The sequence below is a fragment of the Delphinapterus leucas genome, chromosome 7 (assembly GCF_059928025.1).
Source record: "Delphinapterus leucas isolate spDelLeu-1000000601 "Yukka" chromosome 7, BTC_Dleu_Yukka2, whole genome shotgun sequence".
In the NCBI taxonomy this organism is placed as follows: domain Eukaryota; kingdom Metazoa; phylum Chordata; class Mammalia; order Artiodactyla; family Monodontidae; genus Delphinapterus; species Delphinapterus leucas.
Window position 1 is genome coordinate 64,925,008 of NC_143135.1, and position 25,563 is coordinate 64,950,570.

At 37.7% G+C, this 25,563-nt stretch overlaps 1 protein-coding gene across 1 annotated transcript in view; it reads right to left on the reverse strand.

Annotated features, from left to right (window-relative positions):
- Nucleotides 1-25,563, reverse strand: part of GRM5 (glutamate metabotropic receptor 5) — a 165,652-nt gene that overhangs the window by 110,433 nt on the left and 29,656 nt on the right. Inside the window, exon 3 of the mRNA XM_089915868.1 lies at nt 5,280-5,356. Within this exon, the coding sequence (XP_089771994.1) occupies nt 5,280-5,356 (77 nt within the window). The remainder of the gene's footprint in view (nt 1-5,279; nt 5,357-25,563) is intronic.

Below are 25,563 nucleotides of genomic sequence, written 5' to 3' on the forward strand. Positions count from 1 at the left end.
ACATGGTTTAATGGTCACTTTACTGTGAAGCCTTGCTAGAGTTTCTCAGGTAGAATTTGATAATTCTTTTTCCAGGGCTTCCTCATTTGGAAAATAAAGAAAACAATACCTTCTTGTAGAGTTGTGACAATTAGAGACAATACATGTAGAAGTCAAGACTCCATAACGGTACTACATAGGAAACTATTGCCGTTGCTGTATACCTAGTACAATTTAATACAAGAAGTCACTAGATTAGTCTAAGATATTTGTAAAATTAGCACTCCGTACCTTTGAAAATTTGAGAATTACTGTATGTTTTATTCACAAAATGTTCCAGAGTTTATGCTTCTGAAAATAAGTGATGCTAAAAATTTAAGTTCCATTAAAACTTTTACTTCTAATTAAAAATAACAAGCATGCTAAATGAAAACCCTATCTCATATAGTAAGCAGTATAATTGAAGTGAAGCAGAAAGTTGAAAAAAAGAATTACATTGCAGTGTATAAACCTGCAAATAATTCAGCTACAAAATGCAGAGTTTGCAAATTGTACACATGGAAGATTAATTATCGTGTCTAATACAAGAGACTTGATTAGGGTAGAAGGATTTGTATAAAATGAGACATTGGATCATTTTTATCAAAAGGTATTTATGAAGCACCTTCTTCAGACTGTGCTAGTTACCGTGCCACTTGTACTAGCTTCTTTATTATAGATGTTACTTTAGAATCACAATAATATCACTTTCGACCATGACAATGATTATTTTCTATAAACCATTTTATTTTGAATTATTCAAAGGCAGTCATTAGAGGAGAAGAGATGGGAGAAGAAGGTATCCCACACATGCTAGATGCTATGTGCTTGACATTCATTACCTTATTTAACCCTCACAGCAAACATAAAAACTAAGCATTAATTTCTTCCTTTGTTTAGATGAGAAAATTTGGGCTCAGAGAGTTAAAATAAAATGCCCAGTAACAGAAAGCTAAAACTGAGTAAAGCAGGATTTCAAACTCAGTTTGATCTGGCTCTACAGACTGACCTTTCTGCACCAGCATCTCCCATTTTTGTAAACACAACAAGGTTACTTTTGTAAATGTCAGTTTCCTTCCCTTGAAAATGAGAGTAATCATCCTTACTAACTTCTGAGGATAGCACTTGAGCAAATAAATGAGAAGTTATAGGTAAAAGATTCTGATTAATAGTAATGGGCAATATTTATTGAGAAATTACTGTTGTTCTAATTTAGCCATTACAAAAGCTCTGTAAGTAGCTACTACTTGGATATGTTAACATTAGTTAACTAGTCTCTCTTTTTTTTTTTTTTTTAAAGGAAACTGAGGTTCGCAGACATGAAACAATTTTTCTAAGGACTAATAGATTGAAAGCACATCAAATTGTAAAGCACTGCTAGTATCTGGATTGAACATTTTTCAAACACTTTAGCACTGTATTGACATAGAGAATCATGGAGGGGTATAATATAAGAAACCATTCTTTGAAGTATTAACTTTCTTATCTTCTGGACTCTAAACCCATGTCCCATGGGTTTGTTTTGCATTTACAGAACGCAGCACAATATAATTAAAAGAACATAGATTCAAATTTTAGCTCTTTATTTGTCAGTTATATGTCCTTGCCTGGGCAAGCCAGGAAATCTCTTTGAGCCTCAGTTTGCTCATCTGTAAAATAACAACAACAATAATAATATCTGAGGATCAAGAGAGAGCAAGTGAACGAAAGAGCAAGAGGAAACCTTGAACTGTTTTACAATTCTAATAAATTAGTGTTATTATTTTATAATCTACAGATCTGAGAACAAGTTATACCAGTTCTCCAAAGAAATCTCTGAGCTGGCTCATTCTGGCCTGATAACTATCTCCAGTGAAGGAATTCAGAACTGAGACTTTATTGTCCTTTGAAAAGAAATCCTGCTTCTTAAGTCTAATTATTGCTGGAGGTCAAGGTGGGACCTGTCCTTGGCTATGTTAACTGCGGCCCATCCATCGATGTCTCTGCACAGTGTCTGAAATATTCTTCTCCGCTTAGTCTCCAGGATTGATCCATTTTTTTTTAAAAGCAGAGTGGAAAACCATGGAGTTAAAACATTAAAGGATTCACAAAGACATTTCAACTGTATACAATATCTTATCTAAAAAAGCCATTTTCTAAAATATTATCATGTATTAGAAGTAATAAAGATAAGCAACTGCTTAAATACAGTTTACCTTACCATTATGAATATGCCTTGATTTCATTATAACCTGGACTTCAGTCCCTTTGGTTCATGGGATCGCCAAGTCAGCACAAGGCTCAGAGCTGCATGCTGGCGGGGAACTATGGAAGGGAGGGGACACCTGTCTCTTGACACCTGGTCTTTTAGTAAACATGTAAAATACATTCCTTTATTCATTCAACAGGTGTTTACTGAGCACCAGCTATATATCAGAGCTGTTCTAGCCGAGTTTTCAGCAAGCATTTGTTAAGCACTTCGTGTATTTAATGATCTATAAAATTGCCTAGTGGCAGCAGGGAAGTCAATTCCATGTGTGTGCACATGGTTTCGCTTATTTGGAGTTACACAGCCTAAAGTTTGAGACTGCTTTGCTACTTAGTAGGTGTGTAATCTTGGGCAAGTGATTTAACCTCACTAAGTATTTTTTCTTCCATTTTCAATAAAAGGACGCTAAGCTGTCTCATAAGATTGTTGGGAGCATAAAATGAGATAGAACCTAGCAAATTTAATAAGCAAACAACTGCTCATTAAATGCTAATGATGATGATGATGATGGTAATGAGACCACTTATATCATTTCCTGTTATTGAATTAAGCTATAGTAATCTTCACTATTTGGCTGCCTAGAATCCAAATCCCTTCCTAATATTGATGAACTCCTCATTGTACTTAGATTCTAGAAGGCTGTATATTCCTTTCATTAGGGAAATTAAAGTAGCCTTATCTCCTGTATTCTCCGTGCCCTGGTTGCCAGGTAATAGGAATGTGACCCAGGCTCAGTGAATTGGAAGCTCCTTCCCAGGAATCTGGAGAAAGTGAAGTAAATCAAAGGATGGCCAGTATTTATTTACAATGAAGTGAGTGGCGTGGGTCCAAGTGCAGTTATACTCTGGCCAAATTGCTAAAAGCTGAGCTTCTTGTTTCATGGCCCTTGGGAGCTGGTCCAAGTTTCCAAACTTAGTCCTCCAGCTACCAGTAGATCCTGGGAGGCCACAATATTCTTCCAAGTAATAGTATTTATTTATAATTATATTTATTTATTTTACTTAAGAGAGCCAAGCTAACATTGGTTTCCAGTGATTACAACCCAGATCCTGACATGAGTCAAATCCTTGTTTGGAAAAGCAACCTGTTATCAGCTGGGCAGCTACTTACTAATTATTTGAATTCCAATTCTACTGTTAATTTTTATGATAATTACTGGTTTAACTTTATCCAGTATTCTGTGGGTTTATATGGGTGCCTACAGTCCAACAGAGGCAAATTATTTAATTTTATATTGAAGTAGAACCATGGACCAAAAGATTTCCAGAGCTGAATTATTTGACAAAGAGAATGCAGACATCAAATTTAATTCACAATTCCTCACCAGGATAGCAGATGCCTTGCACTGTGGATTTCACAATGGAGAACGTTCTCCAGTTACCTGTGACCATTTGAACCAGCTAATTCAGTTTAGAGAAAGAATCACCAGATGAATTTTCTTCTCTCTCATCACTAATTGAGGTTTAATTAAATACTGCCTTAGAGCATAAAAGGAAACCCTGGTCCATGCCTACTTCTTTACCTTATCCAAAGAAACTGAGAGACATGGAAGGAAGGAAAAATAACAACAGAGAAAGTGCAATTGGAAACTGAAAATTTCAGGCATCAAGGGAACTCCTAGGAAAGAAAATTTGCCATGTGCTTCTGAGATGGTCAGTTCAAACACCAATTTTGTTGTCCAAATCTCCCACATGGTGTCCAATTACAGCTAGTTATCCAGGGTTTAAAAAACATTCCCCCCCCCCTTGAAGCAATTTACTATATGTTAGTTAAAATGTCCTAACCATAAAGCACCCTTGAATATTGTTTTTATATTTTGAGAATTTCCCAGATATAACATATGCCAATTCAAGCAGAATGTGGAAAACATTTTAACATTTGTGGAAGCAAGAGTTTGCACATGGTTTATAAATGCACAAACCTCTTGTGTTTCTCTCTACTGTGCCCTGTAGAGGTTTGTGACTTAGAATTGTTTGAGTTGCATTTTTCATACAGTGTGAATTTTGGCTGAATTCTTTTTTAGAATCACATTCTTTTATTTATTCTGAAGTGTTGAGATTCTTAGCTCTACGAAATTGCTAGAGAAAAATATTGTGCAGAAGAAAAATGCTAATAATGACATGGTTTATTGAATTTTACTGAATGCTGGAGACTATGTGCTATGGACTGAATTGTGTCCCCTCAGAATTCACATGTTGAAGTCCCAGCTGCCAGTGTATTGATATTTAGGATAGGGCCTTTGGGGCATATTTGGGATGGGGCCTATGAGATGCGAGGGTGGGGCCCTCATCATGGGATTAGAGTCCTTATAAGAAGAGATACCAGAGAGCTTGCTCTCCTTCTCTCTGCCATGTGAGGAGGTGGCTGTCTGCAAGCCAGGAAGAGGTCCTCACCACAACCCAACCATACTGGCACCCTGATCTTGGTTGGGCTTAAATATCCCAGTCTATTCTATTTTGTTATGGTAGCCTGAACTGACTAAGACACTGTTAAGTGCTTCCTAGGTACTAGTCGATGTTCTTCTCATAAGGCCTCTATCAAGTAGGCATTTAATATCACCCCAAACTTACATCTGAAGAAAGTGAGGAAGGAGAGTTTCAGCAACTTGTGTAGCAAAGCTATTAAGTGGCAGAGCCAGGATATAAATCTAGCCTGTCAAATGCCAAAGCTTGCCCCCCTACTGTGATGTCTTAACTTTCCATTTATGTAAATTCACCACTCAAGAAACATTTTAAGCACATTTGTCATATTCATCAATATATAAATTTACCTCATATTTCTTTGTGAAACTTTTTTAGGTCTCTCATGGTCCCTGCTCTTCCTGTAGTTACTGTCTGAAACACAGATATTAAGGACAGTTGTCATTGGCTTCTAGCTTTGAGTTCTTCGTGCTTTCATCCAGGCTTCTAGTCTTCTACTGACTTAGTAATTTTGCTCCAGGGGTTCTTCATTAGCACTGCACGTCACTAAGGTACCAGTTCCACTTCTCTTATTTGTCTTTACGTATTTCTACCTGTGTAACTTCAAACTTGAAATATTTTGCGTGAAACTCATCTTCTTTACCCACTCTGTCCCCCTTTTCTATTTTCCCTGTTAACAAAATTTCTCAATAACCTATAATTGAAATCTTGAAGTCACCCTTGACTCCTCTCCCTGCCTTAACCCTGCAGAGGATCACCAAGGTTATGCCACTTTTCTGTCATCCGACAGTAGATGCTGTTACACCCTCAAATTCCCAGTAGCTTAATGCAATAAAAGTTTATTTCTTGCTCACATCCAGTACTAACCTCTATTTCATCCAATAAACTCCAAATGATACTGTCAGATTAACCTTTCTAAATGTGATTTTTGATTACATAATTTTCTGCCTCAAAATTTTTCGTAAATTACTTAATATGTAGAAGAAAATTCCCCATGTCATTGCCTAGCATATGCGATCCTTGAGAAATCTTTCCCCACTTTCATTTCCAGGCTCATCTGTTGTGACATTATGACACTTCCACTCTGGTTGAACAAGTATACCCTCCATCACCTGAACAGGCCTTGTATTTTCTTAACTCCGTTCTGCAATTTTTCTAGTCTTCTAAGCTTGGAATACTCTGCCTCAAACTCTCCCTCTCACAGCCCAACCAAACTTCAGGACTCAACTCAAATGCTAACCATATCATTAAGCCCTAATGTCCCCAGACACAAGCATTCTCTACCTTCTCTAATGCCTAGAGCTCTTAAGACCCATTTCATCATCTTCTACTTAACATATATAACCTTATTTTAAAGGTATCCCCAGATAAATTATAATATACCTGAAGGAAGCGATCAACCACTAGCTAATCTTTGCATCCTCTCTTACAACCCTTGAACTAGCTCATGATCTTGCTTAATGGATGTTCAAAAAAATGATAATTTAATAAAGAAGCTATAATAGGAGTTTAATAAATGCCCTGAATTTGTATCAATACTTTATTTCTTGAAAAGAAATCATGTGCCACTTAGGTCATATTTAATAACTGCTCTGAGAGTCATGAAGCCTTGAATTAATCAGTAAATATTTTGGAAGCAACAGCTTAGTGGGAGTCACCATGGAAACAGATGCATCCTCTAATGACTCATTATTGTCCCTAAACAAGCAGAAGCCCTCTTCATCATGGACTCTTCTACTCCAGCACTGCTTTCTCATTTGCTCAGGCTATTCTTTTGGCTTGACCCCCTCCTCTCCACTTACCCATATCACATCCAAGCTGTCCCTTCCAATTGTCCTTGGATACCCTGATCTGTACTGATTTCTCCTATCCGTAGACTACCATGACTCTTACTAATTGAGTCACACTTTCCCCCCAATGCTTTAAACCTAAGAGGCCTTGTGGCAGAGTGAGCAGAGTGTGGACTCTGGAGTCAGACTGAATTCAGTACTTGTGGTGCAACCTGTCTTGGAAAAACTAGTGAACCTCCCCAAGCTTTAGTTTCCTACTCAACAAAATACGCTACTACTACCCAAAGAATTATATGAAGAATAAATGATAGAACTGTACTTGAATCGCCCTGCAATTCAAGGGCCTGGCATAGAGAAGAACTCAGTAAATGGAGGTTCCCTTTCCTTGACTTTCACTAATTAAAAATACCCACTGCTTCCACTGCTACTGTGTGGATCCAAGGCATCATCTGTCATCTTATTACTGCGATGGCCTTCTTCTTTTTTTCTTTTTTAATTTATTTATTTTTGGCTGCATTGGGTCTTCATTGCTGCGTGCGGGCTTTCTCTAGTTGCGGCGAGTGGGGGCTACTCTTCTTTGCGGTGTGCGGGCTTCTCATCGCGGTGACTTCTCTTGTTGCAGAGCATGGGCTCTAGGTGCACGGGCTTCAGTAGTTGTGGCACATGGGCTCAGTAGTTGTGGCTTGCGGGCTCTAGAGTGCAGGCTCAGTAGTTGTGGTGCATGGGCTTAGTTGCTCTGTGGCATGTGGGATCTTCCCAGACCAGGGATCGAACCCGTGTCCCCTGCATTGGCAGGCGGATTCTTAACGACTGTGCCACCAGGGAAGTCCCACGATAGCTTTCTAATTGTCTCCTTGATTGCTTTTTTGCCCATGCCTACCATTTATTCACGATAGCCAAAGTGATCTTAAAAGAAAGCCAGTACAAGTCCTTCCTTTGCCCAAATCCTCTAATGGTTTCATGTTTCACTAGAGTAAAAGCCACGGTCAATGCAATGCCAATAAGACTCTGCAAGATCTCACCCTCTGTTACCTCTGCCATCATCTACTACTTTTCCCGAACTTACTTTGCTCCAGCCATACTGGCCTTCCAACTACTTTCTCAAATATGGCAGCTCATGACCCTCTCTGGACTTTGTACCTGTGGTTTCCTACTCCCGGAATCATCTTCCCTTGTGTCTACCTGTTGCCCATATGTTACTCCCTCATCTCCTCCTGAGATTTATACAAGTCACTTTCTCAGTAAGATTGTCCCTGACTACCCTATTTATTTATTTTTAAAATATTTATTTATTTATTTTCTTTTTCTTTTTTTTTTTTTTACCTGCGTCAGGTCTTAGTTGCGGCACGTGGGGCCTTCATTGAGGCGTTCTGGATCTTTCACTGCAGCATGGTCTCTTCGTTGTGGCACGTGGGCTTCTCTCTAGTTGTGGTAAGTGTGTTTCCTCTCTCTAGTCGTGGTGCGCAGGCTCCAGGGTGCGTGGGCTCTGTAATTTACGGCACGCGGGCTCTCTCGTTGAGGCGCGCGAGCTCAGTAGTTGTGGTGCGCGGGCTTAGTTGCCCCGTGGCATGTGGGATCTTAGTCCCCTGACCAGGGATCGAACCTGCCTTGCCCACATTGGAAGGTAGATTCTTTACCACTGGACCACCAGGGAAGTCCCTGACTACCCTATTTAAATTGTGCTCTCTCTAATGTTCTAAATCCTGCTTCCCTAATTTATCTTTCTCTTAGCAATTATCATCATCTAATATAGTGTAACTTACTTATTTTGTTTTACTCTATCTTCCTGTAACAGGAATGTAAGCTCCATTAAGGCAGGTATTTTTGTCTGTTTTGTTTACAGCTATAGCTCCAGCACCTAAAAAAAATAATGAGGGGCACATAATAGGCATTTAGTAAGTATTTGCTGAAGAGATAAATAAGTTATCTAGTTTTAATAGTACATCCTTTATTCTTTTATACTGATACCTTGAAGTCAAGTACCAGATCATATGCTTCCTCTGGTTTCCACCCCAGCATGTTGTAAGGGTGCAATGATAACTTGCTAATACACATCATCTTTTAATAGTCAAGCTCTTCACATCATTTTCTCAGTGACCATGTCTTTGACAGAAGCTCTCTTGTCACCTCAATGCCCGTCACAGCTTTAGGGGACAGTAGCTTCTTTATTTAGTAGCCATATGGCCTGGGTGGCAGTTGCCTACAATTTTTAAAGGTTGTGACATTGGCAATTACTGAAATGTCAAAACTCCAGGCCAACCATGTGGGTTGTGGCGACAACCATCCCACACAGTTGCTGTGGTGATGTGGGTAAACTCTATATAGCATCTGACACTGAGCCATAAGATTAGAGTTAAGATTAGCTCTATATAGTGCCTCAGGGAATGGCATTGGCTATAAGGCAGGTATACTAGACTAAAACACCTATATTAATATGAAGACTAGGGCCACCAAGAGGCAGAGGAAACATTTGTGGTTTTCTTTTTATGTTGTATGCTAATAATATGCTGTTAATCATCACTTCTAGCCATGAGATTATTGGAAAATATATTTACTAATACCACATGGTGCAGTTCTTTTTCACAGTAATGTAAATGCCAGTATTTTCTAAAGCACACTCTATTGTGATAACTTTATAAGCATAAGGTACAATAGAACATTTCTAGAGATCCTTTTATAGAATCTTTACATATACCATCTTGTTGTATCTTCATAATGAATCTAAAGTATAAGTATTATCTAAATTGTATAAATAAAGAAGGCAAGGCTAAGTAACTAGCCCAAGGTTACAGAGTGAGTGAGTGGTGGAACTGAATTTAGCACAGGTCCTCACTCCGAAGCTCTTCTGTCACTCAGTACCGCTTCCTGAGTCAGCTCCAGGAGAGAATGCTGCACTGGGCATCTCAAAAGGGATGAGCTTAGGGATTAAAAGCAAGAGGAAAAATTCCTTCTATAAAATAAATTTCTATTTCACTATGGGCATCAAAATTACAAAAGATATAAGAGAGGAAGAATTCAGTTATTTGCTGGAATTCTCTGAAGCCTGAGACTAAATCTGTAAAAAAAAAATATATATAATACATATTTTATACATATTCTAATATTATATATTATTATATAATTTGTATAAAATATAATATACTATTATATAATTTATATACTATATATATACTTAAATACCTCTTAAAAGCTTTATTAAAATAAAATTGACATATGGTGAACTGCACATATTGAAAGTGAGCAACTTGGTAAGTTTTCATTTATGTGTCCTTTTGTGAAATCATTACGGCAAACAAGATAATGAATGTATCCATCACCTCCAAGATTTTCCTCATGGACTTCTTAATGCCTCCCATCCCCAGGCAACCACTGATCTGTGTTCTGTCACCATAGATTACTTTGTATTTTTATAAAGTTTCATAGAAATTGACTCATCCAGTGTTTATCTTCCTTTTCCTGGTTTCTTTCATTCAGCATAATTATTTTGAGATTTGCTACATTGCTAGGTGTATCCATGGTTTACTGCTTTCTGTTGATTTGAGTAATATTCCATTGGACTAATGGCCATCCAGATTTTCCAGTGCCATCATTTCTCTGAATTGCTTGTATACCTTTGTCAAACCAGTTTTCCGTATACACGTGGGTCTTTTTCTGAATTCCCTATTCTGTTCTGTTGATCTATTTTTCTGTCTTTATGCTGTTACCACACCGTTTGGATTACTCTATTTTTAGACTGAGTCTTGAAGTCAGGTAGTGTTAATCCACCAACTTTCTTCTTTTTTTTTGAGAGTTGTTTTCAGTATTCTAGTTCCTTTGCATTTCCATAAAATATATTTAATTGGTTTGTCAGTTTCTGTTTAAAAAAGACTACTAAGAGTTTAATTGGAATTCTTCAAATCCATAGATAAATTTGGGAGAATTGACATCTTAACGTTATTGAGTTTCCTGATATGTACACACAGTGTATCTCTTTTTTTAAAAATTTATTTAAATCATCGTAAGTTTTCTGAGTGACGCTTTGTAGTTTTCAGCATAAACACTTGCATGTCTATTGCCAAATATACCCCTCAGTATTTCACATTTTTAATATTATTTTAAATAGTACTAACTTAAAAAATTTTTTTTATACAGCAGGTTCTTATTAGTTATCTATTTTATACATATTAGTGTATACCTGTCAATCCCAGTCTCCCAATTCATCACACCACCACCAACCCTGCCACCGCTTTCCCCCATTGGTGTCCATAAGTTTGTTCTCTACATCTGTGTCTCAATTTCTGACCTGAAATTGGTTCATCTGTACCATTTTTCTAGGTTCCACATATATGTGTTAATATACGATATTTGGTTTTCTCTTTCAGACTTACTTCACTCTGTATGACGGTCTCTAGATTCATCCACATCTCTACAAATGACCCAATTTTGTTCCTTTTTATGGCTGAGTAATATTCCATTGTATATATGTACCACATCGTCTTTATCCATTCATCTGTCAATGGGCATTTAGGTTGCTTCCATGACCTGGCTATTGTAAATAGTGTTGCAGTGAACGTTGGGGTGCATGTGTCTTTTTGAATTATGATTTTCTCTGGGTATATGCCCTGTAGTGGGATTGCTGGGTCATATGGTAATTCTATTTTTAGGTTTTTAAGGAACCTCCATACTGTTCTCCATAGTGGCTGTATCAATTTACATTCCCACCAACAGTGCAAGAGGGTTCCCTTTTCTCCACACCCTCTCCAGCATTTGTTGTTTGTAGATTTCCTGATGATGCCCATTCTAACTGGTGTGAGGTGATACCTCATTATAGTTTTGATTTGCATTTCTATAATAATTAGTGATGTTGAGCAGCTTTTCATGTGCTACTTGGCCATCTGTATGTCTTCTTTGGAGAAATGTCTATTTAGATCTTCTTCCCATTTTTAGATTGGGTTGTTTGTTTCTTTAATATTCAGCTGCATGAGCTGTTTATATATTTTGGACATTAATCCTTTGTCCATTGATTCGTTTGCAAATATTTTCTCCCATTCTAAGGGTTGTCTTTTCGTCTTGTTTATGGTTTCCTTAGCTGTGCAAAAGCTTTGAAGTTTCATTAGGTCCCATTTGTTTATTTTTTTTTTTATTTCCATGACTCTAGGAGGTGGATCAAAAAAGATCTTGCTGTGATTTATGTCAAAGAGTGTTCTTCCTATGTTTTCCTCTAAGAGTGTCCAGTCTTACATTTAGGTCTCTAATCCATTTTGAGTTTATTTTCGTGTATGGTGTTGGGAAGTGTTCTAATTTCATTCTTTTACATGTAGCTGTCCACTTTTCCCAGCACCACTTATTGAAGAGACTGTCTTTTCTCCATTGTGTATCCTTGCCTCCTCTGTCATAGATTAGTTGACCATAGGTGCGTGGGTTTATCTCTGGGCTTTCTATCTTGTTCCATTGATCTGTTTCTGTTTTTGTGCCAGTACCATATTGTCTTGATTACTGTACCTTTGTAGTAGAGTCTGAAGTCAGGGAGTCTGATTCCTCCAGCTCCATTATTTTCCTTCAAGACTGCTTTGGCTATTCGGGGTTCTTGTGTCTCCATACAAATTTTAAGATATTTTTATTCTAGTTCTGTAAAAAATGCCATTGGTAATTTGATAAGGATTGCATTGAATCTGTAGATTGCTTTGGGTAATATAGTCATTTTTACAATATTGATTCTTCCAATCCAAGAACATGGTATATCTCTCCATCTGTTTGTATCATCTTTAATTTCTTTCATCAGTGTCTTATAGCTTTCTGCATACAGGTCTTTTGTCTCCCTAGGTAGGTTTATTCCTGGGTATTTTATGCTTTTTGTTGCAATGGCAAATGGGAGTGTTTCCTTAATTTCTCTCTCAGATTTTTCATCATTAGTGTATAGGAATGCAAGAGATTTCTGTGAATTAATTTTGTATCCTGAAACTTTACCAAACTCATTGATTAGCTCTAGTAGTTTTCTGTTGGCATATTTAGGATTCTGTATGTATAGTATCATGTCATCTGCAAACAGTGACAGTTTTACTTCTTCTTTTCCAATTTGTATTCATTTTATTTCTTTTTCTTCTCTGATTGCTGTGGCTAGGACTTCCAAAACTATGTTGAATAATAGTGGTGAGAGTGGACATCCTTGTCTCATTCCTGATCTTAGAGGAAATGCTTTCAGTTTTTTCACCACTGAGAATGATGTTTGCTGTGGGTTTGCCATATATGGCCTTTATTATGTTGAGGTAGGTTCTCTCTATACCCACTTTCTGGAGAGTATTGATCATAAATGGCTGCTGAATTTTGTCAAAAACTTTTTCTGCATCTATTGAGATGATCATATGGTTTTTATCCTTCAATGTGTTAACATGGTTTATCACATTGATTGATTTACATATATTGAAGAATCCTTGCATCCCTCAGATAAATCCCACTTGATCGTGGTGTATGATCCTTTTAATGTGGTGTTGGATTCTGTTTGCTAGTATTTTGTTTAGGATTTTTACGTCTATATTCATCAGTGATATTGGTCTGTAACTTTCTTCTTTTGTGGTATCTTTGTCTGGTTTTGGTATCAGGTTGATGGTGTCCTCACAGAATGAGTTTGGGAGTGTTCCTTCCTCTGCAAGTGTTTGGAAGAGTTTGAGTAGGATGGGTGTTAGCTCTTCTCTAAATGTTTGATAGAATTCACCTGTGAAGCCATCTGGTCCTGGACTTTTGTTTGTTGGAATATTTTAAATCACAGTTTCAATTTCATTACTTGTGATTGGTCTGTTCATATTTTCTGTTTTTTCTTGTTTCAGTCTTGGAAAGTTATACCTTTCTAAGAATTTGTCCATTTCTTCCGGGTTGTCCATTTTATTGGCATAGATTTGCAGTCTCTTAGGATGCTTTGTATTACTGTGGTGTTTGTTGTAACTTCTCCTTTTTCATTTCTAATTTTATTGGTTTGAGTCCTCTCCCTCTTTTTCTTGATGAGTTTGGCTAATGGTTTATCAATATTGTTTATCTTCTTAAAGAACCAGCTTTTAATTTTATTGATCTTTGCTATTGTTTTCTTTGTTTCTATTTCATTTACTTCTGCTCTGATCTTTATGATTTCTTTCCTTCTGCTAACTCTGGGTTTTGTTTGTTCTTCTTTCTCTAGTTCCTTTAGGTGTAGGGTTAGATTGTTTATTTGAGATTTTTCTTGTTTCTTGAGGTAGGCTTGTATAGCTATACACTTCCCTCTTAGAACTGCTTTTGCTGCATCCCATAGGTTTTGGATCATTGTGTTTTCATTATCATTTGTCTCTAGGTATTTTTTGATTTCCTCTTTGATTTCTTCAGTGATCTCTTCGTTATTTACTAATGTATTGTTTAGCCTCCATGTGTTTGTGTTTTTTACATTTTTTTCCCTGTAATTGATTTCTAATCTCATAGTGTTGTGGTCAGAAAAGATGCTTGATATTATTTCAATTTTCTTAAATTTACTGAGGCTTCATTTGTGACCCAAGATGTGATCTATCCTGGAGAACGTTCCATGTGCACTCGAGAAGAAAGTGTAATCTGCTGTTTCTGGATGGAATGTCCTATAAATATCAATTAAATCTATCTGGTCTACTGTGTCATTTAAAGCTTCTGTTTCATTATTAATTTTCTGTTTGGATGATCTGTCCATTGGTGTAACTGAGGTGTTAAAGTCCCCCACTATTTTTGTGTTACTGTCGATTTCCTCTTTTATAGATGTTAGCAGTTGCCTTATGTATTGAGGTGCTCCTATGTTGGGTGCATATATATTCATAATTGTTATATCTTCTTCTTGGATTGATCCCTTGAACATTATGTAGTGTCCTTCCTGGTCTCTTGTAACATTCTTTATTTTAAAGTCTATTTTATCTGAGTATTGCTACTCCAGCTTTCTTTTGATTTCCATTTGCATGGAATATCTTTTTCCATCCCCTCACTTTCAGTCAGTATGTGTCCCTAGGTCTGAAGTGGGTCTCTTGTAGACAGCATATATATGGGTCTTCTTTTTGTATCCATTCAGTGAGCCTGTGTCTTTTGGTTGGAGCATTTAATACATTCACGTTTAAGGTAATTATTGATATATATGTTCCTGTTACCATTTTCTTAATTGTTATGGGCTTGTTTTTGTAGGTCCTTTTCTTTTGTGTTTCCCACTTAGAGAAGTTCCTTTAGCATTTGTTGTAGAGCTGGTTTGGTGGTGCTGAATTCACTTAGCTTTTGCTTGTCTGTAAAGCTTTTGATTTCTCCATCGAGTCTGAATGAGATCCTTGCCGGGTAGAGTAGTCCTCCTTGTAGTTTCTTCTCTTTCATCACTTTAAATATGTCATGGCACTCCCTTCTGGCTTGTAGAGTTTCTGCTGAGAAATCAGCTGTTAACCTTATGTGAGTTCCCTTGTATGTTTTTTGTCGTTTTTCCTTTGCTGCTTTCAATAATTTTTCTTTGTCTTTAATTTTTGCCAATTTGATTTACTACGTGTCTCAGCATGTTTCTCCTTGGGTTTATCCTGTATGCGATTCTCTGTGCTTCCTGGACTTGGGTGGCTATTTTCTTTCCCATGTTAGGGAAGATTTCGACTATAATCTCTTCAAATATTTTCTCTGGTCCTTTCTCTCTCTCTTCTTCTGGGACCCCTATAATGCGAATGTTGTTGCGTTTAATGTTGTCCCAGAGGTCTCTTAGGCTGTCTTCATTTCTTTTCATTCTTTTTTCTTTAGTCTGTTCCGCAGCAGTGAATTCTACCATTCTGTCTTCCAGGTCACATATCCATTCTTCTGCCTCAGTTATTCTGCTATTGATTCCTTCTAGTGTAGTTTTCATTTCAGTTATTGTATTGTTCATCTCTGTTTGTTTGTTCTTTAATTCTTCTAGGTCTTTGTTAAACATTTCTTGCATCTTCTCAATCTCTGCCTCCAGTCTTTTCTGAGGTCCTGGATCATCTTCACTATCATTATTCTGAATTCTTTTTATGGAAGGTTGCCTATCTCCACTTCATTTAGTTGTTTTTCTGGGGTTTTATCTTGTTCCTTCGTCTGGTACATAGCCCTCTGCCTTTTCATATTGCCTATCTTTCTGTGAATGTGGTTTTTGTTCCACAGGCTGCAGGATTGTAGTTCTTCTTGCTTCTGCTGTCTGCCCTCTGGTGGATGAGGCTATCTAAGAGGCTTGTGCAAGTTTCCTGATTGGAAGGACTGGTTGTGGGTAGAGCTGGCTGTTGCTCTGGTGGGCAGATCTCAGTAAAACTTTAATCCGCTTGTCTGCTGATGTGTGGGGCTGGGTTCCCTCCCTGTTGGTTGTTTGGCCTGAGGCAACCCAACACTGGAGCCTTCCCAGGCTCTTTTTTGGGGCGAATGGCAGACTCTGAGAGGGCTCACGCCAAGGAGTACTTCCCAGAACTGCTGTTGCCAGTGTCCTTGTCCTCACAGTGAGACACAGCCACCCCCGCCTCTCAGGAGACCCTCCAACACTAGCATGTAGGTCTGGTTCAATATTCTGTGGGGTCACTGCTCCTTCTCCTGGGTTCCGATGCACACACTACTTTGTGTGTGCCCTCCAAGAGTGGAGTCTCTATTTCCCTCAGCCCTGTCGAAGTCCTGCAGTCAAATCCTGCTAGCCTTCAAAGTCTGATTCTCTAGTAATTTCTCCTCCCATTGCTGGACCCCCATGTTGGGAAGCCTGACATGGGGCTCAGAACCTTCACTGCAGTGGGTGGACTTCTGTGGTATTAGTGTTCTCCAGTTTGTGAGTCACCCATCCAGCACTTATGGGATTTGATTTTATTGTGATTGCGCCCCTCCTACCATCTCATTGTGGCTTCTCCTTTGTCTTTGGATGTGGGGTATCTTTTCTGGTGAGTTCCAGTGTCTACCTGTTAATGATTGTTCAGCAGTTAGTTGTGATTCTGGTCCTCACGCAAGAGGGAGTGAGAGCACGTCCGTCTACTTCACCATCTTGAACCAATCTCCCTAAGTAGTACTAATTTTTAATTTCACTTTCTGTTTACTATTACTGTATAGAACTTCTGTGTATTAATCTTGCATAATGCAAACTTAATAAGCTCACTAGAACTTTTTGCAGACACCATTGGATTTTCTAGGCAAGAAATCATGCAATTTGTTAATAAAGACAGTTTTATTTTTCAAATCTGGCTGCCTTTAATTTCTTTAATTGATGTATATTTCACTGACTGTCATCTCTGGTGGTAAGAGCTAATCTCTTTGCCTGATCATAGGGGAAAAACTTATTAGCTTGAGGAAGTTTCTATCTAGTCCTGGTTTGCTGAGAATTTTATCAGAAATCAATATTAGGTTTTCATACATTTTACAATTTTTTAGGTTTTTAATAAAATAAATTACAGTTATCAATAATTGCATATTTAATCAACCTTACATTTGGGGATACATCCTACTTGGTCATGATATAATATACTTTTTACATTTGTTGGATATAATTTGCTAAAGTTTTGTTTGGAATATTTATACCAATATTTATGAAGTATATTGGTTTGTAGTTTTTTTTTCTTGTGATCGTCTTGGTCTGATTTGGGTATCAAGGTAACACTGACCTCATTAATTGAATTGGGAAGTATTCTTGCCTCTTTCATTTTCTGGTAGAGTTTATGTAGAATTTGTAGCAGTTCCTCCTTAAATATTTGGTGGCAATTCACCAGTGAAACAGTATAGCCTAGATGGTTTTTTTGTGTGTGGTAAAGTTTTTAACTACAAATTTAATTTCTTTACTGTATATAAGACTATTCTGGCTGTCTTCCGTGAACTCTCATACATAGTTTGTGAATTTCAAGGGACTTCTCTGTTTTATCTAAGTTGACGTTTATTGGGTAAAGGTGTTTTAAAAAATGTTTCCTTATTTTCCTTTTCGTATCTGTAGACTCTGTAGTGATGTTACCTCTCTCATCTCTGACGCTGGTAATTTGTGTTTTCTCTCTTTTCCTGATCAGTCTATTTTTTCAATTTTATTGATCTTTTCAAAGAACCAAGCTTTAGTTCCATTGATTTGCTCTATTGTATTTCTGTTTTAGATTCCGTTGATTTTTCACTCTGATCTATTACTTTCATTCTTCTACTCACTCTTAGTTTAATTTGTTCTTCTTTTCCAAATTTCTTAAGGTGGATCTGTGGTCATTGAGTTGAAATATTCTTCTTTTCTAATATATCTAGTTAATGCTATACAGTTTCCCCTAAGTATTGTTTTAGCCCAAAGAATTGTAAATTTTTCCAGTCTAACTGCTGGGGACAGACACTGTTCATTGTCCCATGTGGGTGCCAGGAGCACTGTTCTCTCTAATCCTTTGGGGTGGTTCTTTCCCGGGTCTCAAGTATTATCCTCCCATGCATGTAGTGATCAACACTCAGTTGAATACTCAAGAAGGAGCCTCTGCAGATCCACAGAGTTCTCTTTTCATGCCGCTCTCTCCTCTTTGTTCCTGTGCTCTGCAAACTCTAGCTTCCTTGGTCTCTCTGAACTCACAGTTCCATCTTCTCAGCTCAGAGGGCTCACCTCATTTATTTTCTGTCTCTTAAGAATAACTTTCCTTCACTGCTTGATGTCCAGTGTCTTGAAAACTATTGTTTTATATACTTTGTCTTATTTTGTTGTTGTTATTTCAAGCAGGAGAATAAATCCAGTATCTATTATTTCATCTTTGTTGGAAGCAGGCATTTTCTTCCCATACATCATCCTATTTAAGCCTCTCTAGAGTCCTGTGAGTTAGGTGTTGTTTTTAATAATCATCCCCATCTCACACAGGAGAAGACTGAGACTCACGGAGACCTAGTATCAGCTACAGGTTAAGTTTTTTTATATAGATCTTCTGGGTCTAAATCCAGTGCCTCAAGTGACTGATTCAGCAAGCTTCTCAGGTCTCTCTTTGGTTTCTTTTAAATATTTTTAATACATCTTGGGTTTCGGTTCCAGTGTATTAAGAGTTTGGAAGCCTTTGCAGTTTCTTATTCAAGGGGCTTTCTTCTGGGGATTTCTCTGAGTACATTTTTTTGTTGTTGTTTTTGGCTGCATTGGATCTTCGTTGTTGCGCACGGGACTTTTTTCTCTAGTTGCGGAAACCGGAGGCTACTCTTCTTTGCGGTGTGCAGACTTCTCATTGTGGTGGCTTATCTTGTTGTGGAGCATAGGATCTAGGCATGTGGGTTTCAGTAGTTGTGGCACATGGGCTCAGTAGTTTTGGCCATGGGCTCTAGAGCGCAGGCTCAGTAGTTGTGGCACACAGGCTTAGTTGCTCCACGGCATGTGGGATATTCCCGGACCAGGGCTCGAACCCGTGTCCCCTGCATTGGCAGGTGGATTCTTAACTACTGTGCCACCAGGGAAGCCCTCTTTGAGTACTTTTTGATGGTGGAGTTTCATCATGGAATATTACATGCACTAACACTTAGTTGGATGGATAATTACCCTCATTTCTTAAATTCTGGAATTGAAACAAGAAATGTTACAGCTTATGTTCCTCAAAGCTTTGATACGTTAGTATCTGAGGCCTTGATCTGGCTCTATGTTCCATTTCCTTAAAGCAGACTCCAAGATAGAGAAATTTTTATTCCCCTGGCAATGAGAAGTATCAAAGTGTAAAAAATCGAAGAATTATATTACGCCAAAACTGTCATGTCAAATTCTAACTTAATTCTTTGGCCAATAGAAAGACAGGGGCTTCTGTTCAGCAGTTTTCACCATATACACTAATATAATGTGATGAAATTTCTTCTTAAATATATGGTTATTAATATTGTTCTAGTGTAGTCTTTTCCTGAAGTATGTGCTAATCAGCATTACATAAAAAGATGAGTTCATACGTAGTAAAACAAACAAAGAAAAGGAGACGCTAGATTAAAGAAAGATACTTAAATTTTTTTTACACAAAATTTGTCCTTTTTCAACAGGTTGGTGTACATTATGACAAGAAACCTCTAATTTGGGGGTAGCTGTGACACTCAGTTTATTTTGTTTAGCCCTTGTGAAAGTTTTCCTATAATCCGGCTACTCTTACCAGACAATTCTTTCCTCTCAATGCACTGTTTTGGCTTTTCCAGCCATGTTTTCAGTACGGAGAGATGCTGAAGTGTTTTGAGTAATGGCTAATCTACTAAAAAGCATTTTAAAAGCAAACAAGATGGCAGGAAAAAAATTCTGGTAAGGAGGTAACCTGTAACTAACCCACCTCAAGTCCCTCATGAGACATTTTTATTAGAGAAAATGTGGACACCTCCATCTGGAAACTTAACTGCAACAGAAAGGGAAAAGAAACACTGCCACGCTAGTGGAACCAGCCTTTTTTTTTTTTTTTTTGCGGTACGTGGGTCTCTCACTGTCGTGGTCTCTCCCGTTGCGGAGCACAGGCTCCGGACGCGCAGGCTCAGTGGCCATGGCTCACGGGCCCAGCCGCTCCGCGGCATGTGGCATCTTCCCGGACCGGTGCAGGAACCCGCGTCCCCTGCATCGGCAGGCGGACTCTCAACCACTGCGCCACCAGGGAAGCCCTGAACCAGCCTTTTTAAATAAAGGAAATTGTTTTAATGTCAAAATATTACAGACACTCCATAAATGTTATTTGTACCTTTAGTATCTTTTGTTGTAGAAAACACATAGTAGAAAGAAATTACTATGATTTCAGTAATTTAAAAATTAATTTATAATTTGTTAACTGCAACAGCTTGTGCATAAAAATAAGGTGCATGTGTGTATAAACACACACATGTTCACACAAGGATATGCAAGACAAAGTTTGGTCTACTGACAGTGCTCAACCACCTAAAAATTCTAGACCCAGTCAACAAATCAACAGTGACCCCTGGGACTTGCAGCCCACAGATTGGGAACCACTGTTCTAGGTTCTATAGCCATTGTAACCCTACCTAGGTCTAAGAGAAATAAAGTCACATTTATTTAGCAATATTTATCAAATGCTTGCCATATACAAGGCATTGTGCTAGGAATTTGGAAAGCAGAGATGAGTAAGACATTTTCTCTTCTCTAGAACTTTATAATTTGATGGAGAAAAAGGAACATAACATGTTTACATGCTGGTGTAACAATGTGAAATTTCTGTTTGTATGTTGGTGTAATACAGTGGAGAAAATTACATTGCTGTAGCTGCTTTATCCTCTATGGGGATGGCATTGTTTTTTTCTCTGGAGTAAATGGCCTTCTGTGGGGCAAAGTAACTTATTTATTTTGGTGTGTAGAAATATTAAGAAAGGAAGTAAGGATTACAGGGAAAGGAAGGGGTAAGAATCAATCAACATGGTGGCAGAAAGCTGGTGAGGGAGTGGGAGTGTGTGTGGGAGAGTACTGTGGTAGAATGTGGACTGGAAGAAATGTTAGACTGGATATAGTGGCCTGAGGACTTTTATCTGGATGGGGGTTGGTTAAGGTAAACTCTTATTAAATTAAAACATTAACACAGAAAAGGGTAAAAATCATAACCATACATTAATTTTTCTTAAAACAAATACATCCTGGCTCAAGCAACAGAACATTATTAGAGCCCCAGAAATGCCCTCGGGGCCAAAGTACTTTTATGTTGCTCTGAACCCATTTATCTCATCCTCATTTTGTTGATAGTAGTTTGTCACACACATAGATGCCTGTGTGAGTGGTTACTTGGTGGCATAAAGCTAAAGGAAGTGGAAGATCTATGTTCAGTATCTGGATTGCATGTGACAAAAAGAAGACAAAAGGCACAGGAAGTGCAATGTGAGGGAGACAGAGTTTCTTTGAGAATGGGCAGCTGGAGTTATTAGAAACCAGGAGAATGTGAGCTCAGTGGAATTGACAAATAGCTTGAGGTAGGCTTTTCACAGAGCAAGACTGAGCATGTGCACAAGCACAGGGACTTAAGGGGGCATGCCACTTAAAAATGGAGGAACACAATCAGGTAGTGGCTGGAGCCTAGATTCCATGGGTTTAAGAAATGAAAGATGAGATTTGAAAAATGTAAATGATGAATTTGAAGAGTTTTGACTGGAGCAAAGGAGTTGGGATTCCTTTCTGTAGACACTGGAGAACCAAAGATCTTTAAGAATGTGAGTAACATGATGAGACCTGTTCTTTAGATGGACAGTTTAGGGACTAGTTTTCAGCATAAAATGGAGCAGGAAGAAGCCGGTGTCAAAAAGAAGATTCAATATGGAGATTATTTTAATACCTGAGGTAAGAGATGATGATCTAAACCACAGCAGTAGTATAAAGGTTTGAATTCAGGCAGCCATGTAAAGGAGGGAACAGATGTGGAAGATGTTCAAACACTAGAATTAACAGTATTTGGTCACCAGTTGGCTGTGAGGATGAGAGAAGGGGATACAAGAGGATCCCTTAGTCCCACATCTTGGGAGACAGGGTGGATGAGTGTATCATTTACTTAAACTGGAGATGCAAAAAAGAAGGGACTCAAAGTTTGGGGCTATGGTTGGAGCAAGTTATAATGAGGTTACTTTTAGATATATAAGTTTGAGGTGCCCTCAGGACATGGAGGTGAGAATAATTGTGTTAGTGTCATAAATGACACCTCTAGAAGTTACTGGAGGTGACAGAGAGAAATCATAGAAAAGAGATGGTAAATGAATGTCAGTGGGTGACAGAGTATAACTGTAAAGGAAATGGGTCCTTAAATTGGTTCCAAAATAGAATAGCATACAGTTACTAGAAGATAGTTTTATTTTAATTCTCTGTAGCTTTTATTACTGGGTTATTTAAATGAACAATTAGAATAATTAAATTATATTCTTAATACTTTTATTATTATTCATTAATTTATAATGTAAGTCTAAAATAATTGTGCATTTCAAGTAAAATTTACTGAAATCAGGCTCACTGTTAATAGTAGATAAAATCTGTGTTGTAACAGTACCACATAGTTAAAACACTTAAGGGATATAGTTATATTTTGATTTAAGTTTTTAAATGCTTAAAAATAAAACAAAAATTAACAAAAGTCTCAACATTTTAGACATTATAAATTGCAGGCTTTATCTATACATCAAAATTGGCATTGCACGGTTGTGGCAATTAAGAATAAAGAGTAAAGGAGGAACTTCTGGTGTTAGAATGGAGAAGAAAGCAAATGAAAATTCTTTTACTGTATAACTTTAAAACGTCGAAGAAATGCAAAAACCAAAAAAATTAAAGGCAGTGAAGATGTGTGGAAGCAACAAAGACAAAATCAACTAACAGAGAGGAAACTTGCCAAAGTGGACAGGTATCACCAGTTGCTTTATTGTCTGAGAGTATCTGCAGATTAGGGACCCAGGCTGATGATTCAGCTTGGTCTAGATGAAGGGACACTAGTTTCCTAGGGCTGCCATAACAAAGTACCACAAACTAGGTGGCTGAGAACAACAGAAATTTATTCTTTCCCGGTTCTGGATGCTAAAAGTTCGAAATCAAGTTGTCAGCACAGCCATACTCCGCCTGAGACACTGGGTAGAATCTTCCTTTCCTCTTCTAGCTTCTGGTGGTGGCTGTTAATCGTTGGCATTCCTTGGCTTTCTGCTGCATCACTCAGGCTCCTGCTGTGTCTTCCCATGCCATTTTCCCTGTGTGTCTCTCTTTGTGTCCCTTCTCTTCTTTTTATAAAGACATCTGTCATATTGGATTATGAACCCATCCAACTTCAGTATGTCCTCATTTTAACTAATTACATCTGCAATGACACTATTTCTAAATGAAGTCACATTCTGAGGTTCTGGGAAAGGATATGAATTGGGACTGGGGGAGGGGGAGATGTAATTCCACCTAGTATATGACACTGCTGGAGAAAAGAGAAACCGGAAAAACGTTTGGATATTGAAATGATCTGGTATGTCAGTTTGTAAACTCCAGGAACCCTAAATGTATGACAGCCATTTGACCTTATGCTTCACTTCCTGATTCTGGAAGCTTCATGAGAGGCTTATGATTTTGAAGAAGACTGAAATCTCCCATTGTTTCATAATATTTGGCAGAAAAGCACCACTTGAGGAATGAAAACTGCTCAAACTTCGATTAGTCAATTAGTTTTTTTCTCATGCCCAATTTAGAAACAGTATGGTGCAAGAGGCTAGAGGGCAAAACTCAAAAATGTAAAAATCTGATTGAGTCAGTAATCCAGGGCAGGGGATACACTAGCCAAGACTCTCAATTAAAATTCCATGCCAACTGTCCTGTAAAGATATTCTTAACCAGAGATTGACTGCTTCTACCTTCTGCTGCAACCTACCCCATCTCATTTGCTTTGAATCTCGAAAAGGCAAACCACTGGGGGAAAAAATGTAAAATTCAGTCCTTATGGTTACTTTATACTCAATGTCTGGCATAAAAGAAAACATATTTCATATGTATCAAGAAGCATAAAATGTGACTAGTAACTAAGAAAAATAAGTCAATAGAAGTAGACTGATGGAAGATCTTGGGTGTTAGAATTTGAAAAAAAGGACCTTAAAATAACTATAATCAATATTTTCAAGCAAATGAAGTGTTGAAAAAATGGATGAGAAGGAGAACTTCAACAGAAAATTGGAAACTATAAAAAGAATTAAATGGGCATTCTAGGATTGTAAAATGCCATATCTGAAATTAAGAACTTTTTATTATGGTTAACAGCAGACTGGACATAGGGGAAGACCCAATTAGTGAGATTGAAGAAAGAGTAGTAGAAAAAAGTCAAACTGAAGCTCAGAGAGAAAGAGAGATATGAAAGAAGGAAAGAAAGAAAAGAAAGAAAGAAAAAGAGAGAAAGAAAAGAAAAGAAAGAAAGGAAGAAAGTGAGCCTAGAGAAAATATCACATGTGAGACATAGTCAAATGATGTAACACAGGTGTAACTGGGTACTGGAAGGAGGAGAGAGAGAAATGTGGCAGAAGGGCTGTATTGGGAAATAACATATGGAAATTTTTCTACACAGATCCAAGTCTTTAATCCATGGTTTTAAGAAGCTCTGGAAACCCTATAAAAGAAATATGCAGTGGAAATCACACCTACTTGCATCATAGTCAACAAAAACTTAAAAAAAAAAGCTATCTTAAAAGCCTAGAGAAAAAAGACATATTGCCAACAGTGGGACAACATCAAGAATTACGGCTGACTTCTCAATGAAATCATGGATTTCAGGAAAACAAATGGAATGTTGTTTTTAAAGGGAAAAAAAAATGGAGAAAAATACTAAACAAAAGAAAACCTTCCAGGGACTTCCCTGGTGGTCCAGTGGTTGAGAATCCATCTTGCAATGCAGGGGACGCCGGTTTGATCCCTGGTCAGGGAACTAAGATCCCACATGCCGCAGGGCAACTAAGCCTGCACACCACAACCATGTGCTCTGGAGCCCGCGTGACCTGGAACATGTGTGCCACAACTAGAGAGAAGCCCACACACCGCAACGAATGGCCTGGGTGCCGCAACGAAAGATCCCGCGTGCCACAACTAAGACCCAACACAGCCAAAAAAGAAATAAATAAATTATAAAGTTCATCACAATAAACTCTACAAAACTTAAAAAAAACCCAAAACAAAACAAAAGAAAACCTGCCAATATAGAATGCTATACTCAGTAAATATATACTTCAAAAACAATATATTTCAAAATGTATAGAAATATCAAATCACTATGTTATGTGCCAGGAACTAACATAGTGTTATAGGTCAGTTATGCTTCAAAACAAACAAACTCATAGAAAAAGGATCATATTTGTGGCTACCAGAGGTGGGAGGAGGGAGGACAGGGGTTAAGATGAACATGGTCAAAAGGTACAAACTTCCAGTTGTAAGATAAATAAGTACTAGGGATTTAATGTACAACATGATAAATATAATTAGCACTGATGTACATTATAAATGAAAGTTGCTGGGAGAGTAAATCCTAAGAGTTCTCATCACAAAGAAAAAAATTTTTTTTCTATTTCTTTAATGTTGTATCTGTGTGACCTGATGGATGTTTGCTAAGCTATTGCGGTAACCATTTCATGATGTATTTTATTCAAATCATTATGTTGTACACCATAAACTTATGCAGTGTTGTATGTCAATTATATCTCAATAAAACTGAAAAAATAAATAAAGGGAAAATAAAAACATTCTGAGAAA